The following is a 22,073-nucleotide window of genomic DNA, read 5'->3' as shown; positions in this document are numbered from 1 at the left end:
ACACTCTTTTGTCACACATCACACCTGACACTTTCCTCCACCCGTTCCAACCTGCTTGCACACGTCTCTTCACTTCTTTAAATAGGAGAATTTTAATTGTTAAAAATATTCACATCATGGATTTATTATGGCAAATTCACCCCTGGTCACAGACATGTACAAGGATCCACATTCTTCCTTTATAGGAGCAAGATCCTCAGACCCCATGGGTCTGTGTGGTGTGCTGCATTCCTGTACTTGTCTGATTGATATTCAGAAGACAGATGCTTTCTGCTCCTTTGGGCCCATGTGGCCTATGTTTTTTATTCAATGCCAAAAGTTGTTTGTTCCATAATGAACAATACATTCATTTGAAAACTCTTCAGTAATTCCTATTACATGTATAACTGTAATGTGTGCTGTGGTCAAAAGTGATATAATGGTGTCATCCAATCTGTTACTAGGTTATGCAAGTATCCAGTATTTGTTTCTTACAGAGTACCATATAAGCATGTTTTATTGCATCATACACCTAAAGGAGCATTTAATAAAATGTTTACTTACTTTCCAGTGATTGTCTCAACTTGCTCTAATGTGAGGTATGAATCAAACTCATTTGGTTTTCCAAGCAGATTAAAACAATAATTTTCAAATACTGGTTGACTCAGGTCTGTCTCAGGCTTGTCAATACATTTCATGGTTTGCAGTCAGAACAGTTCAGAGAAATGACTGGATTTATACACAGAACATGTTGGGAAAAAAAAAAAAAAAACTTATCTTCTGCTGTATTAGTAAAAAATATAAAGATATACATACTGCATATAAGAAGTTGAAAAATACAGAACATTACCATAATATACAATAAGTCTTCCTCCAGTTCAACACATTCGGACAGTTTCATATGGTATTTGTGTTGTACTTTCAAAACACACAAGAATAAGGCAACTATCACAAAAGACAAGACCAAGAGAACGTCTAGATAGAGCATGTGACTTTAGGTACAGTAAACCAAGGCATTCAAGGGATTTTAATGCAGTAAACATCAGACTGTTTAGATACATAGTTTGTATAAAAGGCGGCACAGAAAGTTTGAAGGTCAGAAATGAGTTGATGATAGAGTGTGCTGTGTTGTCTGGTAACATCCTAAACGGCCACAATAGGGTGAAACCATGATCACAGAAAATCTAAACATTTTCTTCCTACCGTTATAAAATAAAATAAAATTTCATGCACAAAAACAGATTGAAAAGAAAGAAAACTATAAAACCTGAATCCCACCCCTTTGCTGGAATGGTTAAATTTTCAGTGGGTCAAACAAGGACACTGGATTGGCTTTTCCACTGCACAAAGACTGCACTGTCCGAAGCCAGGCCACACGACAGCACAGGACACTGTAGTTTTCCATGCAACTTTCAAAAGTATTGAACTGCAGTAAATATACACATGTAACCAGTGCAACTGCAGCCACAGAAAGTACACACTAAGGTTCAAGTCAAAATTAGTCACTTTGTACATTGACACACTCTTTTAATGTTACGAGGTAAAAAGTCCAGTCTTATGTGGGGAGAAAACTGAAAGTCCTGGAGTGTCAGTCAAACAAAACCAGTAATCTGATAAGGGTCGGAAAAAAAAAAAGACTTTTTTCAGTTTCTAGTCCAAATCCTACTTTTTGGCCATGTTAGCGAGAGCTCCTAAATATATGAGCCTATCCAAATTTGAAGACCCTGAGTCTAAGAGTAATTCAGCTCTAATACTAAGTTTAAAGTCTGCGAGACGTTTGAGGCAACCCACAGGAGATTAAGTTACAATCTGCTGCAAGTAATGAAGCAAAAACTATGGTTAAAAACGTACTGTGATGGCTGTCAACTAATAAAAATCCATTCAGCTCAGCAACAAATCCAATCAACCCAGTGACAGTAACAGAAATGACAGATTTCCATCTCCACAACTGAAGCGCTGAAGAACTGAACAGAGCTTATTTGGTTCAACATTTAATTAAGTGTACATTAAATTAGCAGTAAGTAAACAAAGACACTCATAGCTGATACTATGGTGATATATGATTTCATTTGATTTGTTTCTCACGCTCCTGTATACTGACTATAAACTGTAGGGATTAAATTCATTCATGAAAGTTAAGCTGTGTCCCAATTCCATACTACACACTAATCCATACACTATATATTATATACTAATCTTTACAGCATACAGTTTTTGCAATTAATATACACAAAATCAACAGAATATTTTATAATAACAAGAAATATAGCAATATTTGCACCATCAGATACCAACTGAAGATGTCACCTCCAATTAAACTTCATAGAGAAAGGAAACCTGTAATAATGTTTCTGGAGTTGTGTCACCACAATCCACAATTAGGTTTGTTTTCCAGCTGTGAGCATGTCCTCCATTTCCTTTGTGCACTGCATTGTGGGAGAGTTGTGGTAATAAACAGCTCACTGAGAACTCAAGGGGTCATTCAGTCAACATAAATACTGTTTTCAGTAAAGTTTTTGTCACTTTTTCAGTATGAACACACAACATACTCACAACCTGCTTAGAGGTAGTGTGCAGTGTGGAACTGGGACACAGCTACAGTGTCACCCATAGTATCAGAGTCCCCTTAGCTCCTGTTCTTCCTCTAAGGGCTTCTTCATTTCCTCAGTAACAGCTGATCTCAGAATCTTAGCGAGCTGGTCTTAAAAGGAAACTCTCACTAGGAACTTTTAGTGCTTTAAAGAGGATTCCCAGTGCTAAGATAAGATCCTTTGTTAATTTGGCCTGTGTGTACAAAAATGATTCCTAATGTGTACTGTACTAACCATCAACATCAACAACACACATGTGCTATGGTCGCAACAAACAGAAAACACATTATGGCTGTATGTGGCTTTGGAACAAGGCACAAAGGTAAGATAAATATGGCTTCACTACAGAAACACTAGGAAAGGACACTAAGAGCAAAGATGCATTTAGTTACCTTTGGACAAAACATAAACACTAGCGGGTTATCATACTGGACATAGACCAGTAGAAGATGCTGGCTGCTTTGGCTGTCATTGGCGTTAACTCTTATCATCTTTAGAGACTAGGATTTAGTGGTTGCTCCTCATGGCCTCCTTGGCTGCCAGGATGAGTGGAGTGAGGCTGGACAGAGGTTTGGCCAGCTTCAGGAATGGATGCTGCAGACAGACAGACAGACGAAAGAGTTGATACATGAAATATCCTAAGTCAAGGAATAGACTCCATTTACATTATTAATTGCAATTAGTTGCATCCCTGTTGTAGAGTATGGATTTGAGGTGAGATGTATTGATATGTTGAAGTAGTATGAGCATGTAGGCTTGTTCTACCTGCAGCAGTTCTTTCCCTGATCCTCGTTTCTCCACATCCATCTCCAGACAGCGGGTCAGGAAGGATCTGAAGACAGGGGACAGCTTCTCTGGACTCTGCAGCTCGGGAGTCCCATTGGTGGCAATTAAGTACAACGCCTAGAACAGCACAAAGGTATTATAAAGGTATTAAAGGAGATGGTAAGAGTAAGAATTTTTCATAGCCCTAGTGCATGTAGTCATTAACAGATTTGCATTTGCACTAAACAGAAAGTATAGTTGTCATAAACCTTTTCATAAACATAGGTAAAATAAATTGAACGTTTAACCTGGCGATGGTGCTAGAAACAATAGTGCTGATCAGGAAACCAAGCAATCTGAAGGAGTCACCTTGGACTTTTAGAAATGATTCTCTTTTCCATGTTTTACAATTTGCTGACATTTTATCAATAATCCAGCAAAACAATCAACACACACTGACCCTGAGAGGGTTCTCATTGAGATATGGAGGCTCCCCCTCCACCATCTCTATGGCCATGATCCCCAGAGACCAAATGTCCACTTTGGGTCCATAGGCTTTCCTGGTCACCACTTCTGGAGCCATCCAGTATGGGGTCCCCACCATGGTGCTGCGTTTGCTCTGCTCAGGCGTTATCTGGGCACAGAAGCCGAAGTCAGCTGCAAAGAGCGAGAGAAAATGTTGACATCAATGTTTTTTGTTTGTTTGTTTTTTGCATTCCTCACCACACTGAAAATTAAAAGAACATATGCAAATTTATGGTAAGGTATTCAGACATATATGGATAATTCCCTCCTTGTCTGTGGATCTATGCATGTTTGTGTGGGCTCTCTCTCACTGAGCTTGACTGATCCATCCATCCCCAGTAAAACATTGTCACTCTTGATGTCTCTGTGGATGACCTGGTTGGCATGAAGAAACTCCAGAGCCTGAAGGACCTGACAAAGGAAAATAATTATTATAGATAAACATTTATAATAAAAACTGTAAAGCTCTTAATAATCAAAACATGATGCCAATATCATTTAAAAGCCTGAAAATACTGCAAATTGACATTGTGGACTGCTATTTACAAATTATGGTAATATCTGCTCATTCAATCTTGAATGGTCATTTAGGATTTTATTCAGAAGCTTATGCAAACATTTATCAGGCACCTCAGAATCAGCTAAGCTGACTTAGGAAATGCTAAAAATGCTACCTCTCTGCAGACAGCGGCAATCTGAGCCTCATCCATACACGTCTCTGTCACAACATCAGTTAGGGAGCCACCAGCCAGGTACTCCATGACCACGAAAAGCTCGTCACCTACAAGGAAACTATGAATGCACAAATACACAGCCAGATTTACAAAACAGTTGACTCACACTCACATGCATTGTCGATGTTCCATGTGTACTGTATGTTTGCCTGTTCAGAATGTGTACCTGTCTAAGAAATTGACAATGTTGGGGTTTTTCAGCTCCTTCATGACCAGGATCTCATTGATAATTAGTTCTTTCTTTGGTTGCTTCTGCAAGTTGATCTGTTTGATGGCCACCTGCAGAACACAAGATCCTTTAAACATGGTAACACAAATACACAAGCTCTCTGGGTTAATTACAACTAATTAAATTCATTAGATTAGATGTTTATTGAATTACATGATTAGATAATTAAACAGATAAATAGGGTGTTTAACATGTGTTTTGGACAAAGACTGTACTCCTGATTAGACTGGTGGGAATGAAGAGCTTAGTATTTCCCAGGAAATTTCACTACAATCTGCTTCTGTTTCCTGAGAAATAAAACTTCTGCTGGGATTTTTTTGCATGTGTGTGTGTCTGTGTTCAGAAAACTCTAGAGATTGGAAACTCCAATGGTGTAATTACAGCAATATAATTGGCTCTCGACCCACAGCAGTTCAGTCCAATTCTTCTGATGTAATGCAATTGATAATCCACAGAACTTTCTTTTAAAAGTATTTAATTATAATGAGCAATCTTGGAAATCCCAGCCATAGAGTAATAATTTCAAAATGACAGCAAGAGTTTTCTGAAAGGGCAGTCTAACGTCATCATCAAGTCGAGGTAAAGAAGACATCCTTTTTTCTGATGGCAGAAACACAAGATGAAGTAATCTTACCTCTTGTCCTGTGGCAACATCTATGGCTGTAAAAACAGTACCAGATGCCCTGAAAGTGAAAAACAATGAAAGGTACTGCAAAACACTTTTCCTTATTTTTTTCCTACTATTATAACAATCATAAATTATCCTTTCTACACAATACAGGGTTCATTAACCTTCCTCTTTGGGTCAGTTTGGACCACTAACTTACTACACACCCACTACCAAACTCCTGCCAATTTTCCACAGTTTGACTCACCCCTGGCCAATCTTCTCATAGCGAGTATATTTCTTCTTAGGATCCCCAACACTCACAATAGTTCCTATGAGTCATAAAAAATGTCCAGTCAGTTCCACCACAGTTGAAAATAGATCTGTAATGTGAATTATCAGAGTGTGTGTGTGTGTGTGTGTGTGTGTCTTATATACTTAGTTTTTCCATGATCTCTTCATCGGTCATCTTGCCTCCCTTTTTCTTCTGTTTGTCAGCTGCCTTACAGGAGGCATCTCCACCTGGAGCTGGAAGTGGCTCTATCACCGACCTTGTGTACATCTGATATAGAAAAATTGACCTGAGATGAATTTCCCCTTTTTTAAGTGGATTTTAAGTATAATTTCCTAAAATAAAGACTAAAAGCCACTCTGGGTAACAGTATTAAATAACTGTCTAATCATAGCTGCTTTCTTAAAATTTCACAAAGAAAAAAACATCACAATCTATTTATCACAACTGACTGATTTTGTGTGCTCGGGCCGTGGTGCCACAACCGGAGGAGGTGTATCATCATCCTCGTCATCACCATCCTTGCCACTTGATGGGGAGGTCACCACACCCTGTTTGCCTGGCTGCAACAACAAACGTGTAGATACATATGTAATACAGAATTACAGAAACTGGTTGTACATAAGGTTATGAATGAGAGTGGAAATAATGAATGAAACTACTTACTGACTGTGAGCCTTTATCTAAGAAAGAAAAAAATAACAAGAAAGTGTAAGGGCAAGAAGAGTGCAGTTACAAGATAGGACGTCTGATTATCTGTTGAGCAAAAGAAAACTGACCCGAGGCAGAAAAACTGAGGTATTTCTGTTTTCCACTGGTGGAGTCGTAGAATTTGAGAATGTCAAGGACAGCCTGAGGATTCTGTTTCTGTTCTGATTTACTGATGTTGGAAGTTTGAAGGAGACGTGCCCACTGCTCTGGCATGCCCTGAACAAACACACACATATTGACACTGAACCACATGTACAGAGATCTATTCACGTTTCACAGTGTTATGCTTAGATACTTACAGTGAACTCTCCAGTGACAGCATCAAAACCCACATGGATGGTGTGTTCAAAGTCAGATGGGGAGGAAATCTCAGGCCTGTCCTTATCACGGTCCTTCTTCTTGCCTCCTGCAGTTAGAGGTCAAGGGTCAATGTGTTGGTCATTGAATGCATGAACATGTTTTTTTTACTGTACTTGTATCCATGCATATATATGTATTCTCCAAATCTCTCACCTTTTTCATAGGCAAACATGGAGATGATCTTGTTTCTGGACTTCCTCTCCTCTGGTACAGACGGCAGTGGCCGAGAGCTGTGATTGGTTGACTGGGGGTCCTTGGGTCCTCCTCCTTGGCTGCTCATCCTGACAGGGGGGGCGGGGGGCTTGTCCTCACACACTCCGCTGTCACACATCTACACACACGTACACCTGCAGAATAGGGACAAGATGTACAAATTCAAATGCATACAAGAAATACAGTAAATCCCTTGTATGATCAATCATTGGTTCACCTCTTACTGTATTTCTCTAGTCAAAGCTTTTAATATTGGCCCAAAATGCTGCTGAAGGACACCCTGCAAATCAAGTGAAGCTGAGTCTGTTTCACACAGAGAAAGAAACAACTATGGGAGAAATTAAGAAAAACTCAATCAGCCATAAGTAATCTATCAATGACTAACTGCTGGAGTACAGGGAACAGTGAATATGACTAGGAAGCAACGCTGAATGGGCAAAGTGACGTGTTGAGTCTTGTTCACAGCTACAAATGAATGAGGAAGGAAAGGATGCAGCAAGACAGAGAGAGTACCCATGAGTGAGTGGGTGACTGAGAATGGTATGACAGCTGGAGTAAAAGGGAGAGGAGTGACATACGGCTCAGTAAGAAGAAAAGAACTGAGCTGGAAAGAAATATTCTACCTAAATCCAAAACAGAAATTATTCTGCTTGGGTTAGTAAATAAGTGATGTCACTTTATCCTTCTACTCCTCTACATTTCAGACGGAAATATCCAACTTTTTACTTCACTACATTAGTGAGAGCGATAGTTACTAGCTACTTTTCAAGTTATGACTTTACATTTCAAATATGATAAGCTTGCAAAATAAAGTGCATCTATATATATATATATATATATGTATATATATATTAGTTCCACCAAAGAGACCGTTACCTTCTAAACTTGTCACATAGTTGAAAATGGTAAAATTGTCCAAATAAACAGAAATGTGTGAAGCAAATCTGTAAGACTGAACTGTATTTTATGCTGTCATGGTATTTTTTTACTTATGTGAAAGCTCTAAGTTCGGAGATCAACTTACAGCCTGTAGACACTGTGTTTCATCCATTACCCTAATATGGTGAAAACAGATTGTAGACACACACGTACAGACACAGACACGTGTGCATATAACACCATCAACCACAAAAGCACCTTTTCCAGTCTTGCAGAGCATAAAGTTGATCAAATCTCCAGCTGCAATCTTTGTGACATCAGAGACGGGAAACAGGAAGCAAACAAAGGTTTCCTCACTTCCTGTGTCCGACCGCAAATGACACAGCACGGATTAAACATGAGTATCAAATGTGCGACTCAGGTATGTCTATGACCTCTTCTTCACACGTAAACCCTTCACCTGTGACAGCTCTGCTGCCCTGGACCACTGATACTGAACGCCACAAAAGAAATGAAGACAGAATCTACCTGGGAAAATGTCTTGATACAAAAAAAGCCTCGACACACAGTCCGTGTAATAACTGAGAGCTCAGGCCACAAGCTGAAGACATACAGTACAAATGTAAATCACGACTACATTATTCCCATCCATGCTGATGACTGGTACTGTGCAGTCACTGCAATTCACAGGATGTCTGTGTTCTACTTGTGGTGGCTTTTCACACTAAAAGGATCATAACTGTAAATTTTCCAAGACTCACATTATTATAAAAACACAAACCAGTGAGGTAGTTCACTTACAAGAAATATGTTTTTTTTTTTTTTTTTAACATTCATTTCAATAACATCTGCTCTTTCATCTAAGCTGCCATGTACTCACCTGTTTGTCGCCTCTTCTGCGTCTGACAGAAGACCAGGTAAACAATAAAAACTGTTGTATTCCCAGTCAGTGTGTGCACCTTCTTCTCTAGTGTTCATTTATCTACATAGCTCTCACTGCTTCCTTGCCGCTCTTTCTCTCTTTTCACCCGTCTCAGGGCAGGTCCTAGCTGGCTGCTTCATTCCTCAGTGATCTTCGATGGAACAAGTGTATTCTTGCCCTGACAGGATAAAATTAGCCCCAGTCAAGCCTTAATGTGCATTTTTAAAGTCCGTCCTTGTGTGTGTGGGCTAGTATTACTAATGTTATGGGGACATAAATCTGTTTACAAACACATATTATGGAGACTCAACATGCATTTGGGGACAAAAAGCAAGTCCTCAAAATATAAATCGTTACATTTTACAGTGGCAACTTGGTTTATTGTTAGAATACAGGTCAAGGCTTAAAAAGTAGTGCTTATGGTTAGGATTATGTCTTCAGCAAATGAATGTAAGTGAATGTAATGTCCCCACAAAAGTGTGTTTGCGTGTGTGCGTGTTGGACTGCATGTTGGGTGCTGGCTGGCCAAGTTGGGACAAGTTGTCGCTCAGTAGGAATTCCATAGCTGCAGGGCTGCAACAGGCGTGTTCTCCTGTTCATCCCACACACACACACACACACATACACAAGGCTCCTACTCATGCAGGCCCCATCTAACACACATGCATTCCCTGATCTAAAAACACACACTCCCCTTGCCAACAGGGTCTCCATTGTGAGCTCTTGAATGACTTTTATGTAGGGTCAGTCTAAGCATACAGAGCGCAACTGCAAAAACCTGGAGAGAAACAGACAGGTGCACACATCAGCACTGCAGGCTACATAGCCGTGTGTTTGTATAACTGTCCACACCCTAGTACTGCTGACATGACAAATGGAATAATTGCCTTGCCTCTCAACAGAGACATTTGATAACTGCTGAAATATATAAAGGAACAATTTGACATTTTGGGAAATTTACATTGCTCTCTAGATTAGCTGGATCATTATAAGGTATCTTTCTTTTGTGTATATGTAGCTATAGTCAGCAGCCAATTACCTTATTTTAACCCACAAACATAGCAAAATAGTGTTAAAAGGACAACTGCATTCTTATCTAAGCTAAGAAATAGTCCACCCACATAAAACACTAGTAGTATCACTCAGTCTTCATGCTAAGCTAAGCTAACTAGCTGCTGGGTGCAGTTGACCATGACATTGGTATCAATCTTCTCATCTTCTTTTGGAAATAAAGTCAATAAGCATACTTCCCAAAATGTTGAACTAGTCCTTTAAGCCATTTAAAAAGCAAAGTTTTGTATGGTACACCTTCAGAAATGTAAACCGTTTCTTGCTTATAGCCTTTTTATATCACTCTGCCATAACTAAACAAAACAAAGGATAGCAGTAGTTCCTGGGCTGGGACTCAGGGGCCACATGGTCACAAGATGATTAAGAAGATGCCAAACCATATTAATTAATGCATCTCAAAATTATGTTTATATAGTTTTCTAATTTCATTTTGTCTGTTCAACTTGGTCAAATACTTCTTTATTTATAGCTACCCTAACCCAAATGATTATAATAGTAGGCCTACAAGTTTTAAAATCATCAAAATCAACCATTGCAGTTTCCCAGAGCTCAAGATGACGTCTTCAAACATGCTGAACTGGCAGAAAAGACAGTAACACACAAAATTCTCAAATTTGAGAAGCTTGACACGTTTAGCATTTGTTGTTATTTTTCTGGCAGTCGACTAAGTGATTAATTGACTTGTTTTAGTTCCATTGATGTGGCCGTGTTTCCTTTGCAATTGGAAGCTATTCTTTTCCTTCACATTGCTGCCCGTCTGCATTCTTGGCTAACAGCTATGCTATTTTATATCCAGACCACCTCCAACAGCATCTCTCATCTGTTCTAAATTCTCAGAAACATCTCTGTTCATCATCACAGTGCCTCAGAGAGTTGAAGCCTTCTGCCCTTTATAATTTCTGTTCCTCATTCTCCACTCTCTCACTGAATCAGAGAACTTTCTATTTCCTGTGCTTGGCCAGCGTCAAGGGAAGCCCACTTCCTCATCCTGGAACTTCCTGAGCCCCAGAGGGCCATAGCACTACGCAAGCCAACCAGAGTGCCATAAACACCGCGACTAAGCTGTTTACAGGAAGTGGACAGCAAGTCTTTTGTATTCGGCTTCTATAAAAGGAAATTCTGCAGGGGACTTCCTGGAAGGAGTGATGAAGCTCATACACACACACACACACACACACACACACACACACACACACACACACACACACACACACACACACACACACGCACCTACCCACCTACATCCCCATTCATTCACTGACACAGAAACATAAAACCCACACAGTAAGACATTACAATACAATACATTACAATACAATGCATACATACATATGTATATAGGGATAAACATGTAAACACAGTGAATGAGACTGACACCTTCTACAGTCATCTCACTCACTGATTCTGTATCTGAAAGTGAAGTATAAACACACTGCTCCTGTTACACACCCACACCAAACACCTTATCCTGTTACTCAAACAGCTGCCTCACCCCTGTGTCAACATTATGACGGATAAAAAAAATTTTAAAAAAAAAAATCAACCAACCTGACTGAAGTTACTGTGAAACTGAAGTCCAGGTTTAAACACACTGAGGTCATGAGTCCAGATTCTCACAGTGAATCAAAAACTGTTCCAGTTGTCCAGAAGCGAAAGCAACTTATTCAAACCGCTCGTTTTGCCCGATCAATAGACCAGAATAAAAAAATATTTAGTGTAGCATCACAGAGGAGCAAAAGGAGCAAATCACTACATATGAAAAGCTAGAACCAGCAAATATTAGTTTTTTAACAATCTGTTAAGAAAATAGTTTCAGATCAGATTCTCTGTCAACTGACTGACTGACTGATTAATGGTCTTTTCAGATCTAAATGCTGTTTAAAGCTGCAGGATTGCAACTATGGCACTAAAAACCCTTTATTTTCTTTTATCTGTTGCCAGAAAACCCAAGATAAGCCATGTGTTACTATATGAGTCTTAAAGCCTTGTATCATTAGTGAGTAATTGTCCATCTAAATTCTAAAACCCAGGGCATAGCAGAGATATTAGCCCTTCAACTCAGGCAGTGATTGCAGGTATATCCCATTTATTAGGTAGCAGAGCAACTAATTACTTATTGCAGCCGACTGTATTTCTCTTATTCAACTAATACTATGAATAAAAAAATCTTTACAGTATGAAAAATAAACTTGAACAGATTAAGAATATAAACAAGTGTGTACATACATTACAGACTATTATATAAGTCATAGTGACTTCTGTTTGAGTTTAAAAACCAGTTTCTGGACATGAGGTCCATTTTAGTCAGATCCCAATAGTTGAAATGACATATGTTTTGTATAACGATCATATGTTATTACAATACTGCAGTGTGCCTGCACTGTCATTACTTTGGTTTAAATTAAAAAGAAAACAAGCCGCAGACCCCTCTGACACTGGGCTCTGGATCTTGTCTGCTGCTCTTTATTTTTATCTCGATCAGAGACAGGAAAGTGTCATTGGGTCTGAGTGTTTCCTGTGCCAAGTCACAAAATAAGCAGTTTGTGTGTGAGACAAGACTCGGACTGATTGTACTGAATGTGCAAATCAAAACTCACCGGTTGCTGTCAAATGCAAAAACTCAACCGCACTCCGGTCGAACTCCTGAAACTCCGCCCCGTCTCTGCTCACTTTTAGTCCGTTTCAAGTCCAGATGTGAAGCTGATATTTTGCAGATGTTTTTTGGACGTGTGAAAAGCTGTATCGTTTAAACAGACGGTGCTTCAGTCCCGTCTCTCTCCCCGAGGACTCAGCCTGGCCCTTCGCTTGGCCCGGGGAGGAACCTAGCGGAAAGGAAGAAGAACGTCGAAGAAACAAGCCTAGGAATTGGACCCTCACGGCTTCCGTAGCGCCCCTTGACAAGAAACGGTGGATTTAACAGTACAAAATCGGAAACAAAAGGATTTGGATTTTCAAAATACAACATATTCAATCTATAAGCAGCATTTTGATAACATTTTTAGTTAATAAGGCGGATGCAGTTTTATTAGTTTTGTTGGTTAATTAATAATTTATAAAGAGGTAAGCAGTTAGTCAAAAGTGAGTATCGTACTTTCCCAGAGCCTAAGGTGACATATTTAGATTGATTTGTTTTGTTCAATTTACTATCACAAACTACAACATATTCAATTTACAATGCAAAATTGAAAAAGGTACATTTGAAAACAAGACAAATTTTATCACGGTTGATTATGTACACCCAGCATACCAGGCAACATAGGAGTGACAGAATCACAGTCAATATCTATAGTCAATGTCTAAGCTTTGAAAACACAACATCATAGAACATTTCTGTTTTGATGTTATGCCTTTAGTTTGTATTGCGTTATCGAAAACACATTGTCTAATGTTTTGTATTATGTTTTTTTCGTTGTTTGTTCCTCGTTCTTGTGTTTTGCACCTCAGAGTAATAAACAACTTTAACAACTTAGTTTGCATCATTATAAAATATCACAGTATAAGAATTTATTTTGGAGGCTACTACCGGAAGTTCTGCACTAATGGTAACTGACTTGGCTCATAGAAGAAGAAGAAGAAGAAGAAGAAAAAGAAGAAGAATTAGAAGAAGAAGAGAAAACAATTGTCTTCTACTGAAACTGTAACTGTGTATGTGGACACACTGCTAGGACAAGCAAATACGCTAGTAAGGTTAACTCAAATAAGCTGTTATATATGAGGCAGGTAAATGAATATCACTGTTTGTGTTATCAGTTACTTTGGCGGTTTTGTGTTAGTAAAGCTAAATATATATCACGTTATATCACGGGTTGATCGGTTGACTAGCTGCTTTTACGATATATGAAGTTCAAGTGAAATAATACTTTTTTTTTAGGCTGCTTTTGTGTTTCTAATGTTTACTGTCCTGAAGCATGGTCACCTGCTGTGGGTGTTTATCTTGGCAGTTTCTCTCTGTTGCCTGTTTTATGGCAAAACTTATGTTCTTCTTTTTGTCTGGATGTGTGTCTGTGATTTCTCTCTACATGTGCCCCAGGCCTCATGTTTTCCCATAGGTGGAGGTTTAGTTGGGACAGGTACAGTGAGGTGGACCTCTTCACAGACCGCTATGAGGCCAGTGCAGAGACTCTCTCCCAGGCCATCAGAGCTGCAGCATCTGAGGAGCCGGACGCAGACGGCAGCGTGCTGTTTGGCCATCTGCAGGGCACAGTGGTCGGCCTCAGATATTACACAGGGGTGGTGAGGATCAGTCATCGAAACAAAACAGAACTGCCACATGATGCAGTTGTATGTTTAGAGGTCATTTTTGTTTTGCTCTCTGGACAGGTGAATCAAGGGGAAATGGTTGGTTTGGTGCGGCAACCCCAGAATCCATATGACCGCAACGCAGTGATGGTTGCCAACATTTATGGAAACCAGGTGGGACACATTAAGCGGGAGCTGGCGGCGGCTATGGCCTATATCATGGATAACAACTTGGCTAAAGTAGAGGGGTGAGTAAATTTTTATACTGTCAGTCATTGTATCAGAAAAGGATTTTTCACAGCCTAGAAATACACCCAACACCAGACTAACCATGAAAAGAAGCATAAACAACTGCTACTGACAGCTTCTCCCCTTAAATATCTGTATTTGACTAGATCTCTTAGCTAATTTCCAGATGATTTTCTGTCTTTTTCCTATTTCATGTGTTCATTGTTCAGTGGTGTTAGGAAGGTGTACAATGATTGCATTTACAATTGTAAATGTCCCATTGCCTTGTCAGAGTGGTGCACACAGGGACGAAAAACAAATTCACTATGCCAGTGATGCTTGCTTTCTGGGGAAAAGAAGAGAACAGAAATGTTGTGATTGAACACATGGCACGTCGTGGATATAAAGTCAACACAGGTGGAAGCACAACAGCAGGTAGACACACAACTCGGCTCTAATCAAATATGTTCCCCCAACATCAGTCTCACAGATATATTTAGATGTTGTTGCTTTAAAATAAGTAACTTCACTGTTTATTTTGTGTCTGTCTGCACACCTCCCTGTTTGCGTTTGCAGGTGCACATTATGCGTCATACAAGAGTCAGGGAGCTTGTGCATTGCCAACTAAAAAAGGTTCGACAGTCCCACTAACAGCAGAAGAGGTAATCCACTTAAATTGAGTTAATGTAATATGTAACATGGTAGCATGATGTTCATAGAACAGATAGTATGTACATTTTTTTCTTTTAGCTGAAGAATGCATTTGATAATCTTTTTGAAGACTTGATGGAGAGTAAAGATGGAGAGAAAGAAGCAGCCACGGTTTGTGTTTTATCCATCTGCATTTAATTATTTTTTACGCTCTGCAATTTGTCTTTTGCTTTTACTGTATCATTAGAGAATTTTGGGCTAGATTATTTGTTAGTTGTTAGTTGTAGTCACATGTCTCTTTTTCTGCAGTCTGTGGGTACTCCCCTCCTGCCTCACCAAAAGCAGGCACTGTCATGGATGTGTGCTCAAGAAAACAAATCTGCGTTGCCGCCCTTCTGGGAAAAAAGAGGTGAGCTGTACTACAACAGCCTCACATGTTTCTCTGCCAAAGAAGTACCAGACAGGGTTCGTGGGGGGATACTGGCAGATGACATGGGACTGGTGAGTGACGTGCACACATTTTACACATAAACATATGTATGTGTATATGATAATAATATAGAATATTAAAACTTGTGAAGACCAGTGTTTTAAGTATATGTATTAAAACCAAGGAGTAAATGCTAAACCAAAGTTTCTCATTCTCCAATGGATGAAGAAGGATGAGATACATAAGCCTTTGCTTTTCTTCCTCACTGCTTCACAATGTGACTATAGTAGACACAAATCAGCACTAAAACCCTGGTGTTTTACAGGGGAAAACTCTGACAACAATTGCGTTGATCCTCACCAATTTCCATAAAGGAAAGCCCCTGCCTGTGGAGAAATGTGTAAGTGTATTGTTGAATGTGTACTTTTCAATCACAGTCTGCACAGTCTTGAGTGACTTGTGTTCAACAATTGAAAGGTGTTTATTTATGAGCAGGAGGAGCAGTCGACATCTCTCAAAGCCAAAAGTAAATCACAGATGACTTTGACCAAACTCAAAGGTGCACTACTCTCAACTTTTAATAAAGGTTGCTGCTGAAGTTTTTTTTTCTCACTTCATTCTGTGACATGATATGACAGGAGATGTGACATCTTGGTTTTAGGAAGCAGCAGTGCAGGCCATGGAGCAGAAGGTGTAGCAGCTCCGTGCTCAGACCTGTAAGTGTATTATAACTGAATTTGACATACCTGAATTTGGTAAGGTCCATACCTTTGACATGATTGTTAAATTTGATTTTAACTGTTTAAAATCCTTCTCAGGTCCATTTAAAGCTTTGTCTTATATAACCTGACATGTCCCTGTGTTGGTCAGACCTCAGGTGGAGTTGATCTGTGCTGATTCTCCAGACATAATAGGGATAACGGACAAGTCAGAGAAAAGTAAGAGCTCACCATGAACGCCATACCATACCTTTTCAATTTGAAATGTTTGCTCACACTGTTTGTGTGTTTTTGTCCAACATATATTTTTACCTGACTTCTCCTTTTATAGGTACGAGCAAAGGAAAGATGAAAGCCGTCAAGCGAAAACCCAGTCAAAGTACGACACACTGACTCTGTTTCTGGAAAGTAGATGTTATTTTAATTTTGATTGGATGGCATAACTCAATATGTTGGTATTTGTCTTGTCTTCTTCTTCTTTTCCTTTGGGCTGCTCCCTTCAGGGGTCGCCACAGCGAATCATCTGCCTCCATTTAACCCTATCCTCTGTATCCTCCTCACCCACACCAACTATCCTCATGTCCTCCTTCACTACATCCAAGAACCTCCTCTTTGGTCTTCCTCTAGGCCTCCTTCCTGGTAGCTCTGACCTCAGCATCCTTTTACCAATGTATTCACTGTTCCTCCTCTGAACATGTCCAAACCATCTCAGTCTGGCTTCCCTGGCTTTTTCTCTTATATAACTTTAAAATCACTACTCTCTATAAGCAACAGTGGAACATTAATCTGTATGGTTTCTGTGCAGAGGGCCCAGTATTGCTGGAGGATCTGGACTTTGCTGCAGCGCTGGGTGGCTCAGCATCAGATACAGGCATCAAGAAGAAGAAAACTACCAAGACGACCTCTTCCACAATGAGTGAGCACTGATAGTATAGTTTTATGTGAATTTTTTTTTTTTTTTTTTTTTTTTTTTTTTTTTTTTTCCTTTTGGTGTTTGACATACTGCATTACTGTAATGAAAGAAATCTATGCAGTCATGCTGATGATTGTGCACTTTTTGATATGTGCAGGTGTGGACTCCTCCATCCCTGAAAGTGCAGACGACTTATCAGCCACAGCAACTCTCATCATCTCCCCACTGTCTGTGCTCAGCAACTGGCTGGTAGGAAAACTGCCTCACAGTGCAAAACACACACTAAAAGACTATTCTGTTACTGAACAAAATTTACATCACCGTACTAGTTCGCTTGGTGGCAGGTAGAGAAGGATAAAGGGAAAAGGCAGCTTTTGTGCACAGGGTGACAGCAGTCTAACTAGACATGAGCCATTCACTGTTTTTTCTTAAACTAAAAAAACTATATGTTGCCTTCCCACCCCTGAAGTCACCATTTCTGGTTCTTGTTCCTTGTGTGTCTGTGTGTGTGCAGGAGCAGTTTGAGCAGCATGTGCGAGCTGATGTGAAGCTAAAAGTGTACCTGTATTATGGCTCAGAGCGCAACAGGAGCAAAACATTTTTGTCCTCTCAGGATGTGGTGATCACCACCTACAACGTCCTGTCTGCTGACTCTGGGGTGAGTGAACACAGGCCACGTGTCTATCACTGGCTGTAAGGTGAACCGGATCATCACACAGAGATGGGAGACAAAAACAAAACAGCAGTGCAGGCTCCTAAAGCTGACGAATATGTTTCATTTCATGCCAATATTTAAATATGACACATGTAGCTCATATGCAGAGATAATTTTCTTTATCTTTATCACAAGTATAATACGTTCATTTCCCTTTCAGAATAAGAGTCCTCTCCATGGAATCAATTGGCTCAGGGTGGTGCTGGATGAAGGACACATCATTAGAAATCCAAACGCACAGATGAGTAAGGCTGTGCTTGACTTGAAAGCTCAGCGGCGCTGGATCCTTTCAGGTATACATACCTTTTAAACACACATACACATTCATGAATTTTTGTTCAACATCATGACACAATTGTGTTTGTGTGTGTGTGTGTGTGCGCGTGTGCATGTGTTCATTCTCCAGGTACTCCTATCCAGAACAGTGTGAAGGACCTGTGGATGCTGCTGGCCTTCCTGCGTCTGAAGCCCTTTGATGTGAGGGAGTGGTGGAACAGAGTAATCCAGAGACCTGTTACACAAAGAGACAGGGCTGGCCTGAAGTGAGTGCCTCATTGAAATACAGTAGTGCATTATTTCAAACTGCTGCAGTGTTATAATAATATCCCAGAGGGCAGCTTTGAGCAATTTTACATCAAGGCTTAGTGAAATTAATGCTCGCTCATCCCCTGTCTAGCATCCTGAGTAAGAGTAATGTACTTAAGCATTTGTTCTACTACTAATAATCAGACATCAGATATTAAATTCAAGCAATTGATACTGTGTGCAGGAACCTCCAGACTTTGGTCAAGTGCATCACCCTGCGGCGTACCAAGAGCAGTGAGGTGAATGGGCGGCCAGTGGTGTCTCTGCCAGAGAAGATGGTATGTGTGGAGCAGGTTGAACTGAGCCAGTCAGAGAGAGAGGAGTACGAGCTGGCACGTAATGAAGGAAGAAACACCATTGGCAGGTGTGTATCAGCGTCATATGTATATGTGCATGCATGTTTGTAAGCTCCCAGCTTGCAAAGAGCAACTAGACAGGAATATATGAGGGGACAAATGGCTGCTGATGGATTATTTGAATTGAATTATTTGAATTTGATATTATTTGAATGTTATATCAAATTAACAGTATTATATTTTTTGCCTGTACGTTTGTAGATACGTAGCTGAAGGGACAGTCTTGAGAAATTATGCTGACGTGTTGGCCATCCTGATGAGGCTCCGACAGCATTGCTGCCACCCTGACCTGCTGGCAAAGATATCCTCAGATTTAGGTAAAACTTACTTTTCATCGCATCTGAATTTGTTTGATTATTCTAACAAGAATATTATTTATATGCCTGATATGCCAAGTTATTTGGTAGACCCAGGTTCATTTCTGGCATTTTGCAAGTTACATTTCCCATACCTGGCCAAATCTACAGTTGTATGCAAAGGTTTAGTCAGCTGATGCATTCTCAGTGCTTAGTTTATTTTAATTCCCGTCTTTACATGGGTTTTGACAAGATTTCTTTTCTAACTTCATTTGCTGCTGTATTTCTTCTCCTCTGCATGTAGGTGCTGCAGCGACGCCTGCACAGCTCCGGGAGCATCTCATAGAGAAGCTGCGGTTGGTGTTGGCCAGCGGCTCAGATGAAGAGTGTTCTGTGTGTCTGGACTCCATCCATCTGCCAGTCATCACACATTGTGCCCATGTTTACTGCAGGCCCTGCATCGCCCAAGTCATTAGCACTGCACAGGTATATTTGCCACCTCAGGCTTGGTATCATAAGAGATTCATCTTTTATTGATCTGGTTGTGTGTCTGTGCACAGGAGACAGCACGCTGTCCCCTCTGTCGAAGTGAGATCAAGACCAATGAGCTGGTGGAGTTTCCACAAGAGGAAATGGAAAAAGAGAACCATACAAACTCTGAGAAGTGGAGAACAAGCTCAAAGGTAAAAAAAAAAAAAAGCAGGATACTGTTTATTTAAACCTTAAAAGGAAATATTCTTGACTCAGACTTTAGCCAGATGTCATGATGCAGGATCTTTCACCTCAATTTGCCTGCAATTAATGTACCTCTTCTGACATCTAAACTTGTAACATTATCATTATCAGGACAGCATATTATTTATTACATATATATGAAGTGTTAAATGTAATTAAAGCAGGAGATGTATTTTAGTGATTGGGTTTCTTAGTCTATATTGTTGCAGCCTTGAAAAAGATCATCAATAGGAATAAGAAAGGTTTCAAATTAAACTTAAAATCAGCTTAAATAATCAGTTGTACTCCACAGGGTTTTACTGTAAGAGGCATATTGAAATGACAGTAAGACAGTATCAAAGTACTACCTATTTTCAGTAGAAGCACTTCTGACCGTAGTGGTCTCGAGTATTTCTTTAGTAACAGTGTTCTACCACTCCTTTGAAGTTTGTTTTTGTCTCTGCAGGTGCAGGCGCTGATGGGAAACCTGCTCAGGCTGCGATGTGAAGACAGCAGCATCAAGTGTTTGGTCGTCTCTCAGTTTACACGTTTCCTCACCATACTGGAGACACCCCTCAGGTAATACGCACTCACACTGGAGGATTTTTAGAAGCCTGTTATCATTGTTGGCTTGTCTTTTACAAGCAGCTATCATCACTGTGTAGAGCTGTTAGTTCTTTAATTCAGCAACTGTGGTGAAACATTATTTTGTTCATTTATTACATTTCACAATCACATTATATAGAGTGGGATTTCTTCAGTTACTGCTGCATTTCTCTTTGTTCAGGCAAAGTGTGCAGTTTATGAAGAGAAGTGGTTATAGAGGAAACATGAGGGTCTTTGTCTTTGCTGAGTGCAGGGAGAATGTTGTAGTTAAAAGTAGCAAAAGAGAAAATGTTTTCTCACACTCCCCCACTGTAACGTCAGCATTGAAATTATGAGTAACATCCAGACATAGTGGACAGCAGCCATACATGACATTCATTATTGTCCTTCATCTTCTCCAGAGAGCATGGGTTCAGCTTTGTGCGTTTGGATGGCACCATGAGCCAAAAGAGAAGGACCCAGGTGATCCAGGAATTTCAGAGCTCTGCACCCAACAGTCCTGTCATCATGCTCCTGTCACTCAAAGCTGGAGGGGTTGGGCTTAACTTGACTGCCGCCTCTCATGTGTTCCTCATGGACCCAGTACGTACTGATTTTGGTCAAGTGTGTGTGCTGTTTTTGCATAAGCCCTTGGTGAAGTTGAGATAAATGGCCACAATTGCATTTCAGCTGCTGATAAACATGACTGGGAGCTATTTTCAAGAGAAAGATGCCGGACTCTCACAGCTGCAGTGATGCATTGTTCAGCTTGAAGTTATCTGTGCAATTGTGTTTTAGGCATGGAACCCAGCCACTGAGGAGCAATGTATTGACCGTTGCCACCGTCTGGGCCAGAAAAGAAAAGTATTCGTCACTAAGGTTAGAAAACCAGTACTCAGTATGCGTTTTTATTGCAATACGAGTCTGTAATCGAAGCTTAAAGCATTTATTGCTAATAAAGCATCACACCCTACATTGATGATTAAAAATCATTAAAAGAAGGTAGTTACATGTTACAGTATCTCCTGCAACCTTTCCCCTATATTTGTCTGTCTCTGTTGCTGCAGTTCATTGTGAAGGATTCAGTGGAGGAGAATATGGTGAAGATCCAGAAACAGAAACAGGACCTGTTGGAGAAGGCGTTCGGCTCCACAAACACAGACAGGAAAGCCTCTCGCATTGATGATATCAAAGCTCTGATGGAACTGTAAATGTCTGATTGGATGTATTAATACAAAAAAAAAAAAACACCAGCCAAGACTTGTATTTGAACTGTGGCAAGTTTGCCCTTTTTTTTTTTTTTTTTTTTGTTCAGGCTGTTTACACCCACAGGGTTGCCAGGAATGTTTGCATACATGGTCAGTGTTTTCTTCATATTTCAAGTCAAATATTTTACTGTAGTTGATCTTAGTGTCAAATTCTGTTTTATTTAATGATTAATATTTTGTTACTAGTTTACAATAAAATAGAATAGCTTGGGTTCCTTTCAATTTTGTTTGTGATTAAACCATAAAAATATCTAAATTGCATCAATGCACTGAAGTGTCTGATGGAGGATGAAAATAAACCCAACTTGAGTTGTCAGTCAACACAATTTAAAAGCTTTAAAGATTCTGTATGTTGGATGGAAGGATTTTCTTCCGCACAGTTCTGCTTTAAAAATCCAAAACTACCGATCTTGAAATTAGTGGAAAATGATGCCAGACATTTCCTAGTTCTAGTTATGCAAAGATGGGAATTATCCACTTATGTTTGTCATTGCAA

The 22,073-nt window shown here is 39.9% G+C and overlaps 2 protein-coding genes across 6 annotated transcripts; one reads left to right on the top strand and one right to left on the bottom strand.

The window, feature by feature from the left end:
* Nucleotides 1-274: 274 nt before the first annotated feature.
* LOC113136692 (serine/threonine-protein kinase PAK 2-like) lies at nucleotides 275-12,772 on the bottom strand. Of its 2 annotated transcripts, XM_026317817.2 has the most exons (16): nucleotides 12,476-12,772; nucleotides 8,766-8,985; nucleotides 6,947-7,140; nucleotides 6,733-6,839; nucleotides 6,502-6,649; nucleotides 6,389-6,405; nucleotides 6,175-6,285; nucleotides 5,869-5,992; nucleotides 5,699-5,762; nucleotides 5,458-5,506; nucleotides 4,761-4,873; nucleotides 4,535-4,652; nucleotides 4,172-4,271; nucleotides 3,796-3,992; nucleotides 3,336-3,473; nucleotides 275-3,164 (listed from the first exon to the last, which is right to left on the bottom strand). In XM_026317817.2, exons 3-16 carry the CDS (start codon nucleotides 7,122-7,124, stop codon nucleotides 3,078-3,080), a joined length of 1,551 nt encoding a protein of 516 aa, XP_026173602.1. In that variant the 5' UTR covers nucleotides 7,125-7,140; nucleotides 8,766-8,985; nucleotides 12,476-12,772; the 3' UTR covers nucleotides 275-3,077. The 2 variants fall into 2 exon arrangements, with proteins under 2 accessions (XP_026173602.1, XP_026173529.1); XM_026317744.2 differs by lacking the exon at nucleotides 8,766-8,985.
* A 629-nt stretch (nucleotides 12,773-13,401) lies between these two features.
* hltf (helicase-like transcription factor) lies at nucleotides 13,402-21,559 on the top strand. Of its 4 annotated transcripts, none has more exons than XM_026302279.2 (25): nucleotides 13,402-13,523; nucleotides 13,909-14,111; nucleotides 14,199-14,365; nucleotides 14,638-14,780; nucleotides 14,922-15,007; nucleotides 15,096-15,167; nucleotides 15,306-15,497; nucleotides 15,752-15,826; nucleotides 15,922-15,985; nucleotides 16,088-16,142; nucleotides 16,297-16,364; nucleotides 16,477-16,524; nucleotides 16,951-17,061; nucleotides 17,216-17,307; nucleotides 17,573-17,716; nucleotides 17,934-18,066; nucleotides 18,180-18,315; nucleotides 18,543-18,722; nucleotides 18,916-19,031; nucleotides 19,315-19,496; nucleotides 19,571-19,693; nucleotides 20,191-20,303; nucleotides 20,732-20,912; nucleotides 21,108-21,188; nucleotides 21,377-21,559. In XM_026302279.2, exons 2-25 carry the CDS (start codon nucleotides 13,914-13,916, stop codon nucleotides 21,518-21,520), a joined length of 2,904 nt encoding a protein of 967 aa, XP_026158064.1. In that variant the 5' UTR covers nucleotides 13,402-13,523; nucleotides 13,909-13,913; the 3' UTR covers nucleotides 21,521-21,559. The 4 variants fall into 4 exon arrangements, with proteins under 4 accessions (XP_026158064.1, XP_026157815.1, XP_026157901.1 ...); XM_026302030.2 differs by having other exon boundaries at nucleotides 13,413-13,560; XM_026302116.2 differs by having other exon boundaries at nucleotides 13,443-13,598.
* Nucleotides 21,560-22,073: the final 514 nt, after the last annotated feature.

Source organism: Mastacembelus armatus, chromosome 22 (assembly GCF_900324485.2).
Source record: "Mastacembelus armatus chromosome 22, fMasArm1.2, whole genome shotgun sequence".
Taxonomy (NCBI): Eukaryota; Metazoa; Chordata; class Actinopteri; order Synbranchiformes; family Mastacembelidae; genus Mastacembelus; species Mastacembelus armatus.
This window is presented reverse-complemented; position numbering and strand designations above follow the sequence as displayed.